This window comes from Notechis scutatus, chromosome 1, assembly GCF_049901735.1.
Source record: "Notechis scutatus isolate UNSWTSFEM ecotype Mainland chromosome 1, rNotScu1.2, whole genome shotgun sequence".
Lineage (NCBI taxonomy): Eukaryota > Metazoa > Chordata > Lepidosauria > Squamata > Elapidae > Notechis > Notechis scutatus.
The window spans coordinates 35782449-35804612 of record NC_142009.1 but is presented as its reverse complement, the minus strand read 5'-3'; the positions used below and the strand labels follow the sequence as shown (position 1 = coordinate 35804612).

The window sequence follows — 22164 nt, the reverse complement described above, 5'->3', positions numbered from 1 at the left end:
TCCATAAATGGGCACCAGCATAGAAAATGCTCTTCAGTGTGTAGAGGTCCACATCATCTCAAGTGGTGAAGAAGCTGAAGGAGGGCCTCATTCAGTGTTTTTAAGTTCTATCTAGGTACACAGAGAAGAAAATACTCCTTAACTATTACATGAAATGAGCCATAGTTGTATTTTTATTCTAAAAACATTTCATGTAATGCATATTACGCATTGTTCTGATTTTTTAGCAGTAGACAAAAGAGTCAAAGAGCATCTCTGTGTGTCTGGAAAGAAAAGGCTACAGCCTATACACTACCTGCCCCATTCTGGTTAGTAGGTCATGATGCATGAGAAGTCAGTACCAATGGAGCTGGACTTTCAACACAATTTTTTGCATCTCCTTGGAGCTCCCCAAGATTGCACTGCTAAATCAATTGCTTTGCTGTTTTAACTGTTAAGCTCGCAATCCTGTCCCCTCATAAACTGCAGGGTCTTTGCTAAAAATAAATAATCAGAAACAGGGCAATCCTTGGCAGCCAAAAAATAGTGTTGCCTCTGCTCCAATGCAGGCTTTCCCACTGTTGCTGTTTCAGCCAGGACAGAAAGCTTCACGTAACCTTGTGGAACTAGCAAGGGGCTATACAAATGATATGGAGTAGAATGTTTTTTATTCATAGGCAGAATATATGGGAAGCATCCAAATATAATTGTAATACCCTTTATCTGTATAGAACTTTCATTTATTCAACCCAAAATATGCTTATTTTGAAATTCTGCTACTGAAGTAAGAGGGTTTTATTTTTTGAACAGTCCTCTCCTGCCCACTCCTCTGACACTACACAGCATTGTATTTTTCCCCATATTTCTTTGAAGTTCCAATATTTGGTATCGCAAAGGATAAGATATGAATTTTTTTTCATCTTTTACATTTCCTTCAGATTTCCTTCCCTTTCTCCATTTATAGACAGATTCATAAGGCTGTGCATCTCAAGCAATATGTCTCTGGGCTCATATTGGACGAGTTTGGTTCACTGCTTAGAATTTTACGGGAGGAAAAGTACTCTTAAGATTTTGTTCCCTGTGTGAGTTATCTTTCTTGCTGATGTAATCTCAGTGCAGTCACTTCAGCCATTAAGCTGCAAGCCACTATCAAATGGCATGAAGCCAAAAACATCAACAGTAATGGAATAAATAGGCACAATTCTGCTTTTTTTTTTTTTTTTCTGGCATTCTCTGCTTTGCATGCTGAAGTACCTGATGTCCTGGATAGCAGATTTTCTATCCCTTTTTTTGCCCCAAACTTTAAGACTGATGACAAGCAAAATAATAAACTCTCCATTCTTCATGCCAATAGCAACCATCTCACCATCTGGACTGTAGGCAGCACATCTTGCAGCATGGCCCAAATTAACTTTATTCAGAAGTTTCTGCAGAAGAAAAATGATGATATTTGGTTACAGTGGCTCACATTATTTATGATTTGTATTCTTTTGCTTTAGACTTAAAACGTCTCATAGCATTCTCTCTCTCTCTTTCTCTCTCTCTCTCTCTCTCTCTCTCACACACACACACACACGGGGGGCGGGGCGGGGGAGAGGTTAAATGCAAGGGGGAGTTCCTATGTTGTAAATGTTTGAGAACTATATGGAACCACTAGACAGGATTGGGCATGGCTATAGAGCTAAGGCCCTCTCTGTGCCTCTGACTTAAATGTGGGAGAATTGAAACTCACTTTGGATGAGATGGTATTGCCAGTGAATTTGGAGCCTAGGCTTTGTAATTGGGAGATTTGACTTATTAAGACAAGGTTGTATTTCCTCTTCAGGATCGGATTCATAATTTGGGAGTCCTTTTGGATCTAGCATTGGTACCAGTCAGCCATAGTAAATTGATGCCAGCAGGAGACATTTATTAGCTTTAGTGATAAATTTGGTGCACTCCTTCCTGGAGTTCAGAGATCTAGCAAATGCACTGATGACTCAAAATGGTTGAGTCATTGAAACTGCAATTGGCCCAGAATGCAGCTATGCAGACAAGCCAGATTCAAACAGTTGTTGCTTACTGTTTAAGCCATACTCACAATGGTCTATTGTGTTTTATAGCGATACTTTTTCATTGTTATAATGTATTAAAATTTAAATTGAATTTTAGATTTTGTAAGTTATCTAGAGCCAGAATAATGGAATAACATATAAAGTCTTTCCCTCTCAGGGAAATTGGAAATAACGATTTTTCATAAATAGCAAATCCAATTTTCTCAATATTGAAAGCATGGTTAACAGAAGAATCAACTTTGATTGACATTTCATTAATGTTAATAATGTTCAATTGCATGCTTTTAATATTCATAATGTGCTTGAAATATTTTTACACATACTGTGCAACTCAGAGGTGTCAAACTCAAGGCCAAGGGGCCAGATCCAGCCCCCAGGGTGCATGGGGTTGCCCTGGAAACAGCAAAGAATTGGTCCGCAGTGCCCCTGCCAGCGAAAACAGAGCCTGGAAATAGCAAAGGATCAGCCACAGTGCCTCTGGCAGCCAAATTGGGGTGCAGGGGGCCTTCTGCATGGCCTCTTACAGCACTCTGCTGGCCAAAATGGGGTGTGGAGGTGCACATGCCCTCCCACCCCATTTTGGCCGGCAGGGTGCTGCACGAGGTGGCTGTCCCGTGTCCCCTCCTCCAGCCAGCCTACAGAGGAGAACTACAATGTTGATCCAGCCCTCAAAGAAATCCAGTTTGACATCCCTGGTGTAACTAATCATTATAAGCTGCAATAACAGATATTGCGGAATTATTTTGGATTTATACACTTAATACATTTCACCACAAACAGAAAAACCTATGAAGTACCATGGACATCGAAGTTGAAATCCTAAGCATAATTACAGTGAACATATTCTGAGTATGAATGCATAAAATTCCTCTGGAAATGTGCTAAGTGTAGCAGCAGCTAAGAATTCTGATAGATTGAAAGCTTATTCTGTACTTTGGGCCAATAACTTCTTACTTTATCACAAAGGTCCCAGATCCTTGCAGTTCCATCATTACTAGCAGATATAAATATATCTTTGGATGGATGAGTTGCCAGGCCCCAAATTTCTCCTTCCATGTGGCTATCAATTAGAAGGTTAGAAGCACCATTTTTTTCTCCAACTTCAAGGATTTCTCCATCTTTGGTCCCCACTAAAATTTTACCCTGTAGACAATTCAAAGGCATGTGGGATTAGAAAAACAACATACAGAGGACTCTTTGTATCTTTGTTCACTATGTTGTTCAATTAAAAATGGGGAGAATAGGAAGGAAGAAGCAAAAGAGTACAAGGACAGCAGTTTGGAATATAAATTACTGTAAACTGGATTTTCTGATATAATTTACAAATGTTTGATTTATATATTTTTTCCTTTAAAAATAAAATAAAATCATATCCCTCATGCTATGACCACATAACATTAGGTAAATTTATACTATACAATTCTAATGGCGTTGCATCAGTTTATCCCAAAGATAATGTGAACTATTTCCTCAAAAAATATTTTCCAGCATTCTCGAGGGAAAGGGAATTACATTATAATAGATTTTTCTCTTATAAGGAAACATATAATGATAAAGATGTATAACATAATGGCCAGAGGTTGTCAGCTTTATGGTTATATCTGGAACATTAAGTTTATATGATTATGTACATTTAAATTTTATTGTAAGCTTACTGAAAATTATGATTGGGATAGCATACTGTATGCATTTCGTGAAATAAACCAATAAACCCTAATTAAATGAATAGAATAGAATAGACTTCTTTATTGGACACATGAGGAATTTGTCTTGATGCATATGCTCTCAGTGTACATAAAAGAAAAGATACATTCGTCAAGAGTCAAGAATCATAAGGTTCAATGCTTAATAATAGTCATAGGGTACAATAAGCAATCAAATCATACTAGGAAACAGTCAATAAAAAAATCATAAGGATACAAGCAACAAAGTTATCGTCATACAGTCATAAGTCATAAGTGGGAGGAGATGGGTGACAGGGAGGATGGGAAGATTAAAAGTAATAGTAATGTAGTAATTAAATAGTAATTAAATGTTGGGCTTATTTCTTGTACCAAATTCCCCTGCTCCAGGAGAATGGACACAATTCAGAGAATATACTTTGGGGGCACTGGTTAGCAGACAATATGGGCATAATCATATCTATGGCTCCTCTTTTGGTCAATTGCTGGTGTGACATGGGATAATATCAATGAGAACAGCAAACATTAAACATATGTTATACAAAATGATTGTTTCATTTGGTAATATTTCACTATTTTCCACTGTGTGATGCATGTATTTATCAAAAGCAATTTCAAATCTGTAGTGGGACCATGGTAAAGTCAGTTTGGTCTCGTGGTTAAGTGGGAGATCATGAGCTCTAAGTCCTGCTTTAGCCATAAAAGCCATGAAAAGGTGACCTTGGGCCAGTCACTCTCTCTCTCAGCCCAACTCACCTCATAGATTTGTTGTGGTGATGGAAAATAGGAGGAGGAAGGTGTGTTGGATATGTTTGCCAACTTGAGTTATTTGTAAAAATAATAAAAGTGAGATAAAAATAAATAAAATAAAAATAAAATGGTAGCATATATGGATACTGTAGGATGAATGCTCTTCTCTTGCTATTTGTCTTACACACAACCATCTGAAGGTGACTGGGTATAAATATTCACTCTGAATTACCAGATATTCCACCAAGACATTCCGTATATCTGGTATTGAAATGGTCATATGACGGCACTGGGACAGAAAGGTTGCATAGATGAACCTTCACATTTTTCTTGAAATATGCTTGCAATTTATAAGTCTCTTTCTCGCATTTCTGCTTGTCTCTACCCAGTGTAGTATTCAGCCTCCTCTCTTTAAATGACAATCACCTGTTCAGTCTCTTTAGATTTATTTAACACTCAATATTAACATAAGACCCTGGTAAGGAGAGGAACAGGCAATATATTTTGTGTGTTTCAGGTACCTTTCCTCGACAAACTGAGCGCACACATTCCACAATTTGTCCCGTCTCTAGTTGAAAGGCTCGGCAGCGCTTCATCTCTTGATCCCAGAGTTTTACAGCCCCTCCTTCCTTCGTTCTGAAAATAGAAGAAATACGTTAAGAAATATTCCATTCTCCTCAAATCCTTATGATCCTGTAGTACATTGACCATATGGTTTCCCTTATATCTAGCTGTCTGGTACTAAGTGGTAAATAAGGAAATTATTCTAGGTTTTCAGATGGAGCTCGCAAATACAGATGATCTATGGTGGAAATGCCTGACTGTAAACAGATAACGTATAAAGCATACAGCCCTTGGAAATGACAGTTTCAAATAGATGGATGCTAGCATTTTTTAATATAAAAAAATTAAACATAGCCATTTATGAAACAAAGCTCTCACTTCTATTCTGGAGGGCATTCAAAACAGTTCTCAGTGTGAAAATAATAATAATATATACATAAATACGTCTACGTTTTTTAATCACTTCATTCTATTCTTCCTATCTTGTTTTCAATTCTTTTTCTAAATGATCAGTCTGCATGGTGATTTCATGTCTTTTGCTGATCTAAGTTGAACCTGCATCATGTGAGGTTGCCATTTTGGCTACAGGAGATTAGCTTTTACCTAGCTGGATCATAATTAGAACCCAATATAGAACTACCAAAACATATTCCTTGTCTGTTTTTCTCAGCCCAAATACTGTTTTTTGCACTGCATCCTTGGACTGCTCAGGAAGCAGAGGGTACAAATAATATTTTTTTCAGTCTGGCATACACACTCCTTATTCTTATTTGGATTTCTTTCTGAAAGATACTTGGCTATATAAATAACTGCACATAGAAAAGAGTTATAATTCCTTACGGTCTCTCTTTCCCTCCAGTAACTATGAGTCCATCACGAAGAGTGGTGTACATTGTAAAGACTGGGCCAGTGTGAGCTTTTGCCACAAGTCGAACTAGAAAGTGATCTTTCCACACATAAACATCTCCATTGATGGCTCCAGTGAAAGTGAGATTATTCTGAAAGAAACCGCAATAATCTGCTTTGTAGATGCTATGAATTATTGAGCTTTATTATCTTTTGACATAATATGAATTCTTTGCTTCAGTATTCAGTTTGAAAATAGAGATGGCTCCTCAGAACTAGCATGATTGCCATCCAAGCTTCTGTATTGAAACAGGCATATTCTAGCAATAAAGACTTTGTACTGTATCTTGGATGAACAAACCTCCCTAATACTAGTTTTGTTAGCATTATTCTGTAAAAAAAATGTATTATCTCTCTTTATGTTCACTTACATTTACTCCCAAGTAAACATATTGACCACTAAAATCCTTTCTCATGAAACTGGTTTAATTTTTCTCTGCACAAATCACACAAAACATGAAGGAAGGGGATGAAGACTACTTACTGCTCCAAATGCCACTGAAAGCATGGTTTGCATTTTGGCATCATCCAACGAACCTATCACTCCTTTTTTATAGAGCAAAGCACTTCCAGCAAGAGTCCAGAACTTCATGTGTTTTACTCCAACAGAAACAAACTGGGTATCAGAATCTGGACGAAACTCTACAACAAATATCCTCTCTAGGTGACCTCCTCTGCTTGCAACTTTAGTGCCTGTAGAAACCAGAGAAGACATTTTAATGTTTCACAAACATAAATAAGTCACAACTACAATCTGCCATCATTCTAGTCCTGGGGTTCTTCCCATTCTTACGGTGCACGTGGCTATCGAGGGAAATTCTACTTAAAAATGGTCCTGTCAATAGCTATTTGCAATCCCAGTTATGGTGGTTCTACATTAATTCCAGCTTCAGAGTAATTGTCCTTTCAAAAGCAACTGCTGGAACATAAGTGGGAGAGGCTATTCCACTTCTCTCATAAAGGAAGGCAGGTGACAAGTCATAGAAAGTACCGCTCAGTTGGAGTCTTCCTTCCCTTCCCTATCTTGTTATTACCACACACATTGGCGAATGAAGAAGATTCTAGAAATTACTATTATTATTTTTTTGCCTTTTAGCTAAATCAAATGTAGTAGATACATTGTAGTATTTTTCTTTACAATACTTTACACTGTTAAAAGAAGTTTCAAAAAGATTGTTATTCTGAAAGGTGAATGGATAAATAAATTTCCAGGGCAACTAAATGGAAAAGAATACTCATGGGATTGTGGGATCACAGGCCTTTTATATGACCCAGCATAACTCTTCTTATATTCTTATTTCTTTCTGATATTTCAGAAAATGTGCATAATGATTTTATTATTTGGTATTCAATCTTCTATGCTACATTAATTTTTAAAAAAATATTCTGTGGGACATGGTTGTATTCTCATTGTTGCTACTACATCCTCTTCACAGATATTGATGATCCAAAATACTATCAATAAAGTAAATATATAGCTAACTAGATATATATCAATGCAATGCACTTAAACCTTAATTAACTCTAGGTAGTAATAAGACAGAGGGAAAAGTACAAAAACAGAAATATTTTTTTTTCAAATGAAAAACAAACTATGCCGCCATATATTGAATGTGTAATTTGGATATAAAATTAGTAAGACAGAAGATTGGAAACATACCTTCCTGCCATCTCCATACTGTGATTGTATGCTCTGGATCAACTCCTAGAGACACCAGAAGTTTGCCAGTTGCACTGAAGTTGACATAGTTCACTCCTTTAGAATGGAAGCAACGCAGCATAGACAGAGTCTGCTTAGTCATTGCATCCCATATGTGAATAGATGGTGTAGTACCTGATCATTTTTAATCAGGAGGAATTAAGAAAACATTATTTAAGTTTATAACTCTTCCAATCAAAGTACATTTCTTAAAATAAGGCAATTATGCAGTACTGTCAGACCCCCAAAATCAAGAAAGATGGGAGGTGATTCTTCCAAGTAGGTTTCTTTATTGTACCATATCCCAAAGGTGCTTTTCAAAAGACAATGGGTCTTTCTTTGTTTTTCCTTGAAGACATTTTGGTTCTTATCCATGAAGCTTCTTCAGTTCTGACTGAATGGTGGAGAATTGAAATGATCTATATTTCTTGCAGTCATCTGGTTGTTAGCACTCTCTCTGAGAGTTGCTGAGGTCACTTAGAAGTTTATCTGTGTCTTCAGGGCAACCTGAATAGTGCAAATGGGTGTGGAACCTTCTTGGAACTGCTGAAAGGACTGTGTTGTAAACAGGAGATAGGTGGTGTTCATATCGGTCCTTTTATTTTTATTTTTGAGGCACAGATAAACCTCCAAGTGGCATCAACGACTCTGAGAAAGACTGCCAATGACCAGATAACTGCAAGGAATATAAATCCTTCAATTCCCCACCATTCAGTCACAAATGAAGAAGCTTCTTGGATGAGAAGTGCAATGTCTTCAAGGGAAAACAAAAAAATCCAGCTACATTTTGAAAAAGCACCTTTGGGGCAACCATGAGCTGTACGACTGAGAATCTCTACAGGCATTTATTGTTCCCTACTTATAGACAGAATCCTCATAAACTGAAGCATTCTATTATCTATGTCAAGTATATATTTTGAGACATCTTCTCTCAGACAAACTATCTGAACTGAGTTGTCCCTTACTCCTCTAGAATGCACCATCCCCTCCTGGGAATCTGTCCTGCTACGTTCCAACAGAAATATATACAAAACATCAAAGGTGCCCCAGACCTGTAACAATAGCATGGGACTTAATATTGGACAGAATTATTAATACCGTGAAATGATAAACAGTAAGATAAAATGAAATATTTATGGATAAATGCACAAAGAAAGGGTTGATTTGTTGATGTTCACCTTGTATCTCTAAGTGACACAGATACAACAAATGAGCATGAGAATGGTAACTGAACTGACAAGAACTCAAAAAGGAGAAATCCTTACCTGGAAATTCTGCCATATTACCTGCATGATGAGAGCAATGACAAATATGGAAGCATCAGGGAAAAACAATAACTGAAATAAGTTTAGGTTTCTAATGCTGAAGTTCTCAACATTAGCACCAGAAAAAATATTGAAGTTAAAAAAAAAAGCAGCAACAACATGAGTATGGATATAAAAAACAAGCAAAATATTGCTGAATTATGTATCTAATATAATGCCTTTTATAGAAAAAAACAAGGTTTGTGCTGATGTTGTATCCTATTATAGAAATAAGATTTCAAATGGAGATGCATATGGAACAGTGTTTACCGCTATCTGCTCAAGAGTTTAAGGGCATTATTTTGAGAACGGGGGTAATTCCTCCCACCTCCTCTTTTCTTAGCAATCAATTCCATTATTTTACTCAAACACAATAAGAGAAAACATTGGCACTCCTCTTAATGGTGCTCATATCAATCAGGGTTCCTATTTAACTGAAATGTATCCTACATTGTAAGAGTTTAATGAGAAAAAGTATTTGAAAAAGATCTAGCACAGGAGATCTTATTAAGAGCTACCTAGAATTTCAGATAGACATTATCACAAAAGCCTTTCCTGAATAATACCTTAGAAACAGAGCCTGCTTTTTAACTTAATATTGTCAAAATTTATATCATATTAATTACCAACCCTCAAATTAGTTAACAATTTTACCAAAATTGCTTCCTGAAACCTTAGAAAAGGCTATATTTCAATGTAAAGCTTCTGCTTTATGTGATTTCCTTATATCTATGATGGTGAACCTATGGCATGCGTGCCAAAAGTGGCACACAGAGTCATCTCTCCGGGCATGCCAACCATCGCCTATTGCTCTTCTGGGTTCCAGCACGCATATGCGCCCTGACCAGCTGGTCTTCGCATGCGTGGGAGTGCCAAAAACTGGAAGAGCAGCTCAGCTTCCAATTTCTGGCATGTGCATGTGTGCCAGGGAGCTGCTCTTCCAGTTTCTGGTGCTCCCTCGTGCTCCCATTTCAGCATTCGCTGCCGAAAAGGTTCACTAACACTGCCTTATATGGTTTTATAATAAATGTGTACATTATTTCATTAGTTTTTTGCATTTCTAATCAAGTAGATATTCAAAATATCTTAACACTTAAACAGCACAACAAGAAGAAAAATTAGTAAATTAATAACTGCCCAATTTCACATTCCAACATGCAAACAGAGAATCGTGGAGTTATTTAAAATCTTTTAGTTTAAATTGACTATGGACCTACCAATCTGGCTGGTGGCTACAATATTTTTATATTTTGGGTGTTGGTTGACTGTTAGGCAGAGGATGTCATCTGTATGTTCCAGGTAGAAACTCTGACTTCCTGTAGTTCAAAACAAAAAAGGGGATTCATTTTTAAAATATCCAATAAACAGAAACTATAAAGGCAGTACATTTTCAGATCAGTCTATGTCACAAAATCAATTCATTTAAGAATAGTAATAGTAAATCCCCTTTGTACAAAGTAGCTGAAATGTAATGTAAAGAGAGTTAGATTCTTAAAATAAAAAAAACTGCTTAAGGATTTGTTAATCATCTGCTCATGCTACATACCAATATTAGTCCATTATTTCCTTAACAATTCAATTCCATAGCGACACTGTACTATATATTCATGAGGATTTCAGGCAAACAACCACCACCAACTTCATAGATATTGCCATTGTTATATGACAGTACTAAACCACAATGGATCAATAATATCATCCAACATGATAGCAGATGAAAAGGAACATATACAGGTAGTGCTCAAATTACAGTCACAATTGGGACCAGAATTTCCATTAGTAAGCAAGGTGGATATTAAGTGAGTCATGTCTAATTTTATGACCTTTTTTTGCCAAGGTTGTTAAACAAAATTATTAAGTGAATTACATGGTCACTAAATGAATTTGTTTTCCCCCATTGACTTTGCTTGTCAGAAGCTGACTGGGGAGGTAGCAAATGACTATCATACGACTCTGGGACATTGTAACCACCATTAACAAATCCCCCAATTTTAATCACATGACTGTGGGGATGTTGTGACAGACTTAAACCTGTGCTGCTATAACTTTGAATGGTCCCTAAATGAAAGATTGTAAATTGAGAACTGCCTATATCTCTCTTGATTTTTATGCAGATTCATTGTTGTCTTGAATGAGACCAATCACTATTGTGTCATCAGTAAACTTCAGTATTTTAACAGATGGATCATTTGAGATGCAGTCATTAGTATATAGGGAGAAGAGAAGTGGAGATAGCACACAGCCTTGGGGGGCCCCTGTGCTGATTGTCAGATGTGATTCCGCCTAGCTTCACCTGCTGCTTCTTGTCTGTTAGGAAGCTTATGATCCACTTACAAGTGTATTCAGGTACCACTAGTTGGTTAAATTTACTTAGAAGAGTGTCTGGAGTGATGGTATTGAATGCTGAACTGAAGTCTACAAAGAGGGCCCTTGCGTAGGTATCTGGAGATTCAAGGTGTTGTAGGATGTAATGCAGAGCCATGTTAACAGCATCATCTGTCAATCTATTTGCTTGGTATGCAAACTGCATGGGATCTAACAGTGGATCCGTGATGGTTTTCAGGTGGGACAGCACAAGCCTTTCAAAGATTTTCATAACTACAGATGTTAGAGCAACTGGTCTGTAGTCATTCAGTTCCTTGATGGAGGGCTTCTTTGGCACTGGGATGATGACAGAACGTTTGAAGCAGGAAGGAACATAGCACATCTCTAGTGATCTATTGAAGATTTGGTTGAAGATGGGGGCCAATTGGTCAGCACAGACTTTTAAGCAAGAAGGAGTTATCTTGTCTGGCCCTGGTGCTTTTCCTGGCTTCTGTCTGTGTAATAGATCTTGCACTTCTTTTTCTGTGATCATCAGAGGTTGTGAGCCCAATGGGGTCAGTCGTAGGAGGCTTGGCTGTTGTTGGTGTGTTTGAGATGTGGGTTGTGGAGATAGGTGGCTGTAATTTCTTTTCAAAGCTGCAGTAAAACACATTCAGATCATCTGCTAGTTGTTGATTTCCTTCTGCCTGGGAAGGAGGTTTGCTGAAGCCAGTGGTGTTTTTAAGAGTTTTCCACATGTTTGCTGGTTCATTTGTTGAGAATTGATTCTTTAACTTTTCAGAGTAGCTTCTTTTTGCTGCTCTGATCTCTCTTGTTAATATGTTTCTGGCCTGGTTGTATAGCATTCTGTCACCTTTTCTGTAGGCTTCCTCTTTGGAACAACATAGCTGCTTAAGTTTAGCTGTGAACCAAGGTTTATTGTTACTATATATTTGCAGGTTCCTTGTTGGTACACATAAGTCTTTGCAGAAGCTAACATATGATGTTACAGTATCTGTGAGCTCATTTAGGTCTGCAGAGGCATCTTCAAAAACATTCCAATCAGTGCAATCAAGGCAGGCCTGGAGTTTCAGCTTTGCCTCATCCGACCAAGTCTTCACTGATTTAATTGTTGGTTTAATGGTTTTAAGGCTTTGCCTGTAGGCAGGTACAAGGTGAATAATGCAGTGGTCAGAGTGTCCCACAGCTGCTCATGGTAAAGACCTATAAACATCTTTTACTGTTGTGTAGCAGTGGTCTAAAGTATTTTTGCCTCTGGTGGGACAATTTACATGCTGGAAATATTTTGGAAGCTCTTTCCTTAAATTTGCTTGATTGAAATCTCCTAAAATGATGGGAAGGGAATCTGGGTGTTTGGCTTCAGCCTCCATAATTTGATCAGCAAGAGTTTACACAGGCTTGTGGAGGAACATACACAGCTATTAGGAGAAATGAGGAGAACTCACATGGAAAGTAAAATGGCTTGCAGTTGATGAGTAAAGACTCATCACAAAAGTTTTCACCACAAAACTTATATATTATAGTTATATCCTGAGACCAGCTGTTGTTGATATATAAACATTATCTGATGTCTTTGTTTTACCTGATGTCTCTTCAATTCTGTCTGATCTAAATGTCTGAAATCCTGGGATGTATATGGTGTTGTCCCCATGAATTTGTGGATTAAGCCAGGTTTCAGTAAAACAAAGAACAGATGAATTATGAAAATCAGAATTCCATCTATTTAAGAGATGAATTTCATCCATCTTGTTAGCCAGTGAGCGTAAATTAGTCAGAAAGATTGGAGAGGAGTTTTTTCCCCCCTATTCCTTAGTCTGTTTAAAATTCCCGCTTATTTACCTCGTCTCCTCTTCCAGCGTGGTCACTTCTTTGCTTTCTTTGTTGTAATCTATAGCACCAGGGAATTGGTTAGAATATCCTCCGCGTTTGCAAAGACAGGTGGGGGTGGGGAATCAGAAAGCTGCTCCTTAAGGAAACATTGCCTAATTCTTAGCAGATGGTCTCGTGAGTATGAAATCCGTAGTGAATTACAGATAATAATAAGGAATAAAGAAACCATTAGAGAGCATTTCACCGAGGCAGCCGTCATCAGCGCCATTCTTACAAATGCTTTACATATCCAAGATAATACACACAGTGCTTTCATTTAAACACCTTGGCATCTAGTACCTAACCTGTTAGTTTTTTTAACCAAGACAACTGGCAATTTTTTTTTATTTTAATTACCTGTTGAGAGATTTTGAACTATGCATGCTGCTGCAGTATGGAAAATAATATCAGCACCATCATTGAGGTAATGAAGGTTATTGCGGCAATCAAATCCACGATATCCAAAGACATGATCTAAACACAGTTCCTGGAAATAAAATAAAGGAAGGAAAATTATAGACCCATTTAAAGGTACTCATTTTTGCAGATGAGGCAAGCCATTTCTTAATTTAAAAAGTTAAATTCTAAACAGTTTTGATGCAGTGTGTGTGTGTGTGTGTGTGTGTGTGAGTGCGTGTGTGTGTGTGTGTGTAGAATGTGAACATGGTAATTTGTAGAATGTGAACATGGTAAGAAAGAAAGGCAAAGGCTATATTTAAAACTCCAACTTAAAGATATATAGTTTCACAGCATTAATTTCAAATATTCTTTTATGAAGCATATTTATATCACAATACAGGTAGTAAAATATCAGAAAATATGGATACCATAGATGACAATACTGCATTAATTTATTACAGAATTTACTCTTCTGAAAATAAATTGTTCCTTGGTTGTATCATTCTGGTTACTTTGTATATACTTACATTTATATAATTTATCTATATTTACCTTTACAGTATATACCTACATTTAATCCCATGTATCAGATGTGGGATTCAATTTAATCCCATGTACCAGACAACACAAGTATTAACAGGCTGTGGCAATTAACAGATTTGGGTAGCTTATTAATGCACCAACATGCATTAAAACTGATAAAGTTTTAAAAACTATAAAATTGGTAAAGATTGGAGCAATAAGCATCAAATGAATTATTTGTAAAAATAACAAAGACAGGATATAAATAAATAAATGAATTAAAAATAAACCCATATTAGAAGGAGTATTAAAATATCAAAGTATTAAACCTGACCTCAACCACTTTCTTTTTTTTGTTGATATTATTCTTTTGCAGTTTTTCAGGTAGAGGAGCAGCTCTGCTGACTGGTGGCCTGAAAAAAAGTGTAACAAAATAATGGATAATCACCTGTGAATGGAAAGAAATGCCTTTTATGGGTTCCTATTCCTTATTTCTGAGTTGCTCTACCCATCCTTGAATCTGCTGGAAAATGTCCCAGCATGAAATATGTTCCTAGCATGTCCCCACTGTGGTCTCCTATCCTGCCTTAACTGAATCTTTATCCTGTTATTGTAGTGAACTTTCCTCCAGGGAATGAGAAATTTAAGATGCCAGAAGATGCTTTCAGATGGGGTTAGCGTAATTGGGAAAACACTATTTTAATTTTAGGGTAGCTAAGGATGATTTAAACCTGTTTTACTCATGGGTTGAGAATGAGATGATGTCACGGAGAAAAAGAATGCTAACACTGCAGGCTTGTGGTCAGTGTTAACAGATGTGATATTCAGCAGGTTCTGCCCAGTTCTAGAGAACCGGTAGCGGAAATTTTGAGTAGTTTGGAGAACCGGCAAATACCATCTCTGATTGGCCCTGCCCCCATCTATTCTCTGCCTCCCGAGTCCCAGCTGGGCCTTCTTTTGTTGCCCTGCATAGGAGAATGGATCTGGAAAGCAGGTTAGTGGGGTGGGGAGGGAATGGGATTTTGCAGTAACCTTCCCCCAGGAAGGGGAGGGAATGGAAATTTTTACAGTATCCTTCCCATGGAGTGGGGTGGGAATGGAGATTTTGCAGTCTCCTTCCCCTGCCATGCCCACCAAGCCATGCCCACTAAGCCAAGCCAAGCCCACCAAGCCATGCCCACAGAACCGGTAGTAAAAAAAATTTAATCCCACCACGTATGAATAGGAATCATTCCTAAATAGTAATTGGAGAATATTAAAAAGGTACATCCTTGGTGGTATGAGCATTTGTGCCCATATTGTTGTTGTCAAGCATTTAGCATAGAATAACAGGATCACTGAAAGTGAAATGAATGTTCAAGCTATCCCAAATATTCAAAAACAGATCATGCTAGACAAATCTTATTTCATTCTTTGACAATGTGACAAAATTAGTAGACCAGAGAAATGTTACGGATATAACTAGAAAGACTTAAACTATTTTAGCTTTAAACATGTTCCATTGTAAAAAGAGTTTGTGGATTCTGTCTGTGCACTTTCAATTTTGTTATTCAGTTATTCAAGCTATTTTATAATGTATAAGTTATTTTATATAAATAAATTGGAATTAAACATACATGTAAAATGTTTTAATATCATATTATTAAAACCAAATTTCATTAGATTCTTAATGTGCAGCAAACTCAATTTCATGATAAATGTTTTATCCTCAACTTATAACCACAATAGAGTCCCACATTTGTGTTACTAAGCAAGAGAGTTGTTACATTTTGCCCCATTCTATGACCTTTTTTGTGACAGTTAAGTAAATCATTATAGTGTTGAACCTTATGATTCTTGACTCTTAATGAATGTGTCTTTTCTTTTATGTACACTAAGAGCATTTCCACCAAGACAAATTCCTTGTGTGTCCAATCACACTTGGCCAATAAAGAATTCTGTTCTGTTCTATTCTATTCTATTCTATTCTATTCTATTCTATTCTATTCTATTCTATTCTATTCTATTCTATTCTATTCTATTCTATTCTATTCTAGTTGTTAAGTGAATTATGCTCTCAGGATTCCAGGCATAGGAATGCTTTATGAGTTGACATATGCAGTCATTAAGCAAATCTGTCTTTCCCTATAGACTTTGCTTGTCAGAAGCTTGTAGAGAGGGTTACTAATGGTGATCACATGTCTTGGGACAGTGCAACAGTCATAAATAATGCCAGTCACCAAGCGCCCAAATTTTGATCTTGTGATCATGGGGATGCTGCAACAGAAGTTAGTGTGAAAATCAGTCATAATTCACTTTTTTCAGTGCCATTGTTATGTCAAAAAGTCAGTGAATGAATGATTTAAGTCGAAGACTACCTGTATATTAGTGAAACAGGTTATTGCAAATAGTACAGTATAACCCATATCAAAACTGCAACAAGCTGGGTAAGATATGAATTCTTTTGTATCCCTTTGCTGACATTTTGAGTTGTCCAGATTTTTGCATCTAAGATCTGGCAGCCTTCATATGCAAAGTCATATTTTATGACTATAGCCTCTAGAGATAACATTTTTTAAAATAATAAGCTTGAATAGAGACGTTAGTTTTGAAAATCCAAAACTAATATAAACCTCAATTATAAATAAGACAGGTAATATTTTTATGTTTAATTACTAGAAGTGCAACAATAGTATATCAAAAATAATAGCAAACCAAACAATTACATCTTGGGCAAGATAAATATATTCACTTTAAGCATTAGCAAAATATTTCAACACTGAAAGAATTACCTTGATCCCCTTGTAAGCAGCAAATAAAGCCAAGTAAGAAACTTAGTATATAGTTCAGAAAAACAGACTGAGACTGTAGAGTAATTCATGCACAAGCTTCTTTTGAATTGACTGTTCATTCCTTGTGACACACAGCCATGCTATTGAAGCATGCCAGCAAAAAATAAAACAAAAAATAAAATAATGCACCAATCCATAAACTCAGAAAGGTCATACCCTGACATCTTGGGGCAAAGTCTGCACTAAGGATCCAATAGGGCAGGGAGAAGGAAAAAGAAAAAGGAAAAGAAAGGAAAAGGAAAAGAAAGGAAGCTTCATCAATGCTTCCCACATACTTCTAGTATATTGCATAAATAATAAAGTTTATAGAAATGATTCCAAATATATCAAAATTTGCTTTCTCTTCTAAAATCATTTCACATACTAGATAGAGGAAAACCTAAACAGGCAGTAGGCAAGGTAATGAAGCAAATCATAACTCATGGAGGTTATATGAAACAAGCATTTCCAAACATACATTTCCCACAACTGTTTTTGAGAAATTCAGGAGAATGCTTAAGACATTATGGCTGGATGTTAAATAAGGAATGGATGAAATTATCTTTAAGGAATGTTAAATTCAATGCAATGGAACAGAACAGGAATATTTTTCCAATGTATTGCTTCAGGTGATGTCTATGAAGGTGGTTTTTTAAGTGAATAGTAGAAGAAAGCACATCTCCCATCATATCTGGTCTCTGCTGTCCATTACCTTGCATTATTTTAAGAAACCAGTTTCATAAAACAAAGGAAATGTTGACCTATGCTCAATCCCAAAACCACCAATTCCTCATAAAATGCTGTACATTGAGCAAGAGTGCTTATTCAATAAGCCTCGTTGTTTCTGAAGGCTATATTTATGGTTTCATTTAAATTCCAAATGAATAAAAAATTATTACAAGTACTTATGGCTTACAGAAGAAAATTCTCAGGATTATTTTTTCTTTGACTAGAACATTGTCCTGGAAACTGACTAAAGTCTTATACAAGTTACTCAGACTTATTTCTGAATAAATGTGTATAGGATACTGCTGTAACTTATTAATAGCATCAAGAAAGTCCATTTTTAACTTGTCATGGTGTAGTGCATTTCCCAATTCAGTGTCTTTCAGATGGTTCACACTACGTCTTTCATCCCAAGGGGATTATCCAGAATCTTTGTCTTCAACTATAATTTTTTTCCTTCACTGACATCAGGCTCACTAACATAGTACAAAATGAGAACTCTAAGCTACTGCCTTGATATAATTCTTCCGTCTTTATTCTTTTTAATTTCCCATCTTCTATTATTTTCCCCCATATGTTTGTTTTCTGTGTGCAGTTAAATTTCACATGTTCCAATGGCTCTATAATTCTTGTCCTCATGCAAATTTTATCCTACCCACTTCTCAAGTAGGGGGAAAGGAAAATGATTTATAAAAATACATAAATGTTAGAAGACTATTTTCTATGCACATTTACACAAGCGTGTATGAAATTATGAAAAATTATATTTATGTTTAAAACACCTTCAATTTCACAGCTAACCACGGGGGGGAATAGTCACCAGATTCCACAGTTACAGTTACTGTCATAATCTGGCTCATATTTCTTTTATCTTCATTTTGTACAATCCACCAATTGTCTGTGCTTTTAAATGCTAGCCAAATAATATTCCTTTACTACCATAAAACGTCAGGTCCATTTGTCTGTTTAATTCTAATATTTTCAAAAGCATTTTCACCAAAATTTAATCTTTCAAAATTGCTGTGCCCTTTACAAGTAGTCCTTGACCTACAATCACAATTGAGCCCAGAATTATGATGGCAAGTAATGGTGGTTTTTAAGCGAAGTGCCCATGTGCCTCACTTAATGACCACAATCTCTGGTCTCTTTGTTACAATTGTTAAATTAAGCAAGGGGTGTCTTAGGGATTGGGGAGGGCCCTGGGAGGCCTGCTCAGCCCTGGGCCCTCACTGCAGTATCTTTCTAGCACATGCATGACCTGCTCAGGGCCTCCTAGGGCTTTCTCCACCCTGTGCTATGCTTCCTGCCCCTTGGGTCCCTTCAGTCCACTTATGTTTTTCGAGATCACCTTTGGGAAACAGAAGTGGGTGATCTGCCATGCATGCTTCCTATACAGAGGCTGTTTTGTGCAGTTCCAAAATGGTACCTCCTTCTGAGACGGCACCACACTGCTGGATCAGTTGCTTCTCTTTCCCAAAGAACAACAGAGTACATCAGAAAATAATTTAATAATTAATATTATAGCAGATTTAGTCTTTTTTTCTCACTCAGATATAATTTATACTTACTTGACAATTCCCTGCCTCCAAAGGAAAGCAAGTTAAAACACAATAGAATTATTAATGTTTCCTTTCAGTAATACATAAAAATGTTGGAATGTAACATTAATGTTATTCAAAGAAAAATGTAAGCATAAAATATTACAAATGGGATACAATGCTTTGCTTAAGCACTTTTCAAAAGAAAGGATATTATTGGCATAATATTTATGCTGTAGCTCTACTTAGTGTAGTTAAGTCATCAACTAGAAGAACCAAGCCAATTAGGGTGACTAGCTGTTCCTTTGAGTCAACAAAGGACTGACTCTCCACAGAGCCGTTGTTTCAGACGTAGTTCCTTATACTCCCCTCTCCCTTTCACTGTCTTTTGGAATCAGATTATATTCCTTACCTTGAACCCCTGTTGTTATGGAACCTAACTTGAGTCTGATTTAACTATATACCTGACTTCGGGTTTTCCTGACTTTTATTTGTTGCTCTCCATCTGAACTGCATTTTGATTTTCACTTTTCTCTTGTCCTTCCAAATGACACTTTAGAAGTCCTACAAGGTCATGAGCTGAGAAAATCAATAGCCAATGAGATGAGATCACAATAAAACTTTAATTGTAATATTTCAGGCCACAGCTCTGAAAACACAAACACACACACTCTTCACATAAAGCTCCTATCGTATCAATGCTTGCCGTTAACAACATCACTTGAAATCATCAATGTAACTCTTTCCAGCTACAGCATTAAGCACCAATATCAGGAATGTCACTGTTTTCTGCTGCTCACACTGGCTACCTGTGTGATGGTGACTTGTTATGTTCAGCTTATATTCATTTTTATTTGAACAACATTTGCGCCTCCCTGTTCCTAGCATATAGAAACAGTATGGTTAAAAAAAAACCTTAGCATACACCGTGCTCCAGCTGAGCCAGCATCACTACAGTCCCACCCAGCTGTAAAGATGTGAGTTCTCCTCAGGATGAACACTGCAGTGATACAAATTATAAGAGAACTTTATTTTCTTTAAAATACTATGTGTACAAAAATACCACTCAAAATGATAAAGGATCTTCTTTAAGCTACTTCATTCTCTATATACCATAGATAATAATTTGTGAATAAACTTCACAGGAGAAGCCACACCGCACCATATTATAAGCCTACCTATTTCTGCAATTTTTTTCTTAAAGTAGCAAACCAAATTTCTTTGGAAAGAAGGACATATATTTAACAATGAGTTCCTGGTTGTTTCCCTAGCAACTAAAATTCAGATGCTACTTGCTACTAAATCTGACATTGGAGGAAATATACTTCCTAACCATTATAACTATATGATTAATCCTGTTTCAAATAATCCCTCCTGATGGGCATCATTCAATTTAACAAGAAAAAAAGATATAATGAAATTAATGTATGCTGATACTAGGTATAGTGTCATTTTTTTAAAAAAATGCTTACTTTATCCATGTATCAATATGGTTCAAATTAAACACAAACAAGCAGAAAAGCAGATTAATTCAAACTACCATCAGAGCTGAAGAGGATTGTTGTTTTGGGATGAGGGTATGTACCATGACTTCATAAATTCAAACATGCTTCAAGAGATGTTGGTAAAGATTTCACATTGGACTATTCTGTCACAAACAGAAGACAAGAGCAAGAATGCCTGAGGAGGAAAGCATATTCACCAGATGGGTCTATAACAATTCACCAAAGTACCAACTTGTCACGGCCAACTTGCCGTAGCCAATTCGCCATGGGACAATTCACTATGGAACAAGAGTTACACTATTATTAAAGAAATGATGAAATAGAATCATTAAAAAAGGATGCAAAAAGAGGAACAGAATGAAATATGAATGACAAAAATTAAAATATTTTTTATTTATTTTAAATAATTAAATTGACTTGTTAAATTGTCCCATGGTGAATGGACTGTGGCAAATTGGACCATAGCAATTTTTTTGTCCAAGTTGGCCATAGGAAGTTGGCCATGGCAAGTTGGCCGCAGTGAATTGTCTGTGGCATGCTGTCCCATTCCAAACCAGATACAGTCCTTGGTACCCATCAGGCTCCCTGTTCTACTTGTTTTAAAGAGATTTTTCTAATTAAAAATAATAAATTAATAGAATATTTGAAAGCTGCAAACCCAAACAATAATATGTAGTCTCATATTTATTTGCAGGAATGTTTTTGTAGAAATTATTGCATGTTTATTTCAGAAATGCATTTAAAGGAATGATTGACTGCATACTGAGAACTAGCTTATATTTATTAAATCAATGTTCAGCAATTGATTATATCCAATATGGCAGTCATTTTGTGAACAGACAGATCTCTTATGCCAGTTACTCTGAAAATGTGCTTATCACATGCTCCCAAAATTCCAAACCTATTGCCAGCCAAAAATGTTGTCTAATTCTGTTTGACATAATTTTCAAACAATATCCCAAGTGTGGTCTGACCAGTGTAGCATTAAGTAAAACAATAACTTCCCCCAAATGTTCCAAATTGTTTTATATCCAGAAAAGAAAGGACTTGAGAAAATCCATACCTGAGCTTGAGAAGGCATCTCTCAAATATGAGGATGTAGATTCAGGGTTTGTGGTCAGTGAATACAGTATACAGCCTGTGACTGGCATGAGGGCCTGACAACTTAATGTATTATGAGTGCAAGATGAGAAGATCATCTCTCCTTATAATCTCCTAGGGGAGTGACTTTATTAGACAAGGACAGAACATGAAATAACATTCTAATCAAGTCTTCTAAATAGAACCAAACCCCAAATTCTATCATCCTAATTACCATGGACTATGATTATTTTTCTTGTATACTAACATTTAAAATATTTTAGGAAGAGTTTAAAGAAAAGAAACATTTTTAACGGAGAAGATGCTTTCTGAATTAATCTAGGAAATATGTTATTACTTAGCATCTATTATCTAACATATGAATATGCTTTTCCAGATGACAAAACAGAATGTTTGTGTGTAATTTAAATATGATTCTACTGTACGCTCTT

General features: G+C 36.4%; 1 protein-coding gene across 3 annotated transcripts in view; it reads right to left on the bottom strand.

Moving 5' to 3' along the window:
• EML6 (EMAP like 6) overlaps positions 1-22164 on the bottom strand; it is a 132183-nt gene that overhangs the window by 6745 nt on the left and 103274 nt on the right. For 2 of the 3 annotated variants that reach the window (XM_087960949.1, XM_087960961.1), the window contains 10 exons: positions 14388-14466; positions 13490-13619; positions 10156-10254; positions 8900-8920; positions 7596-7769; positions 6420-6628; positions 5870-6027; positions 4987-5101; positions 2988-3176; positions 1234-1406 (listed from right to left, as the gene is read on the bottom strand). In XM_087960949.1, coding sequence (XP_087817075.1) covers positions 1234-1406; positions 2988-3176; positions 4987-5101; positions 5870-6027; positions 6420-6628; positions 7596-7769; positions 8900-8920; positions 10156-10254; positions 13490-13619; positions 14388-14466 — 1347 coding nt within the window. The remainder of the gene's footprint in view (positions 1-1233; positions 1407-2987; positions 3177-4986; positions 5102-5869; positions 6028-6419; positions 6629-7595; positions 7770-8899; positions 8921-10155; positions 10255-13489; positions 13620-14387; positions 14467-22164) is intronic. The other variant, XM_026676706.2, reaches the window with a different exon arrangement.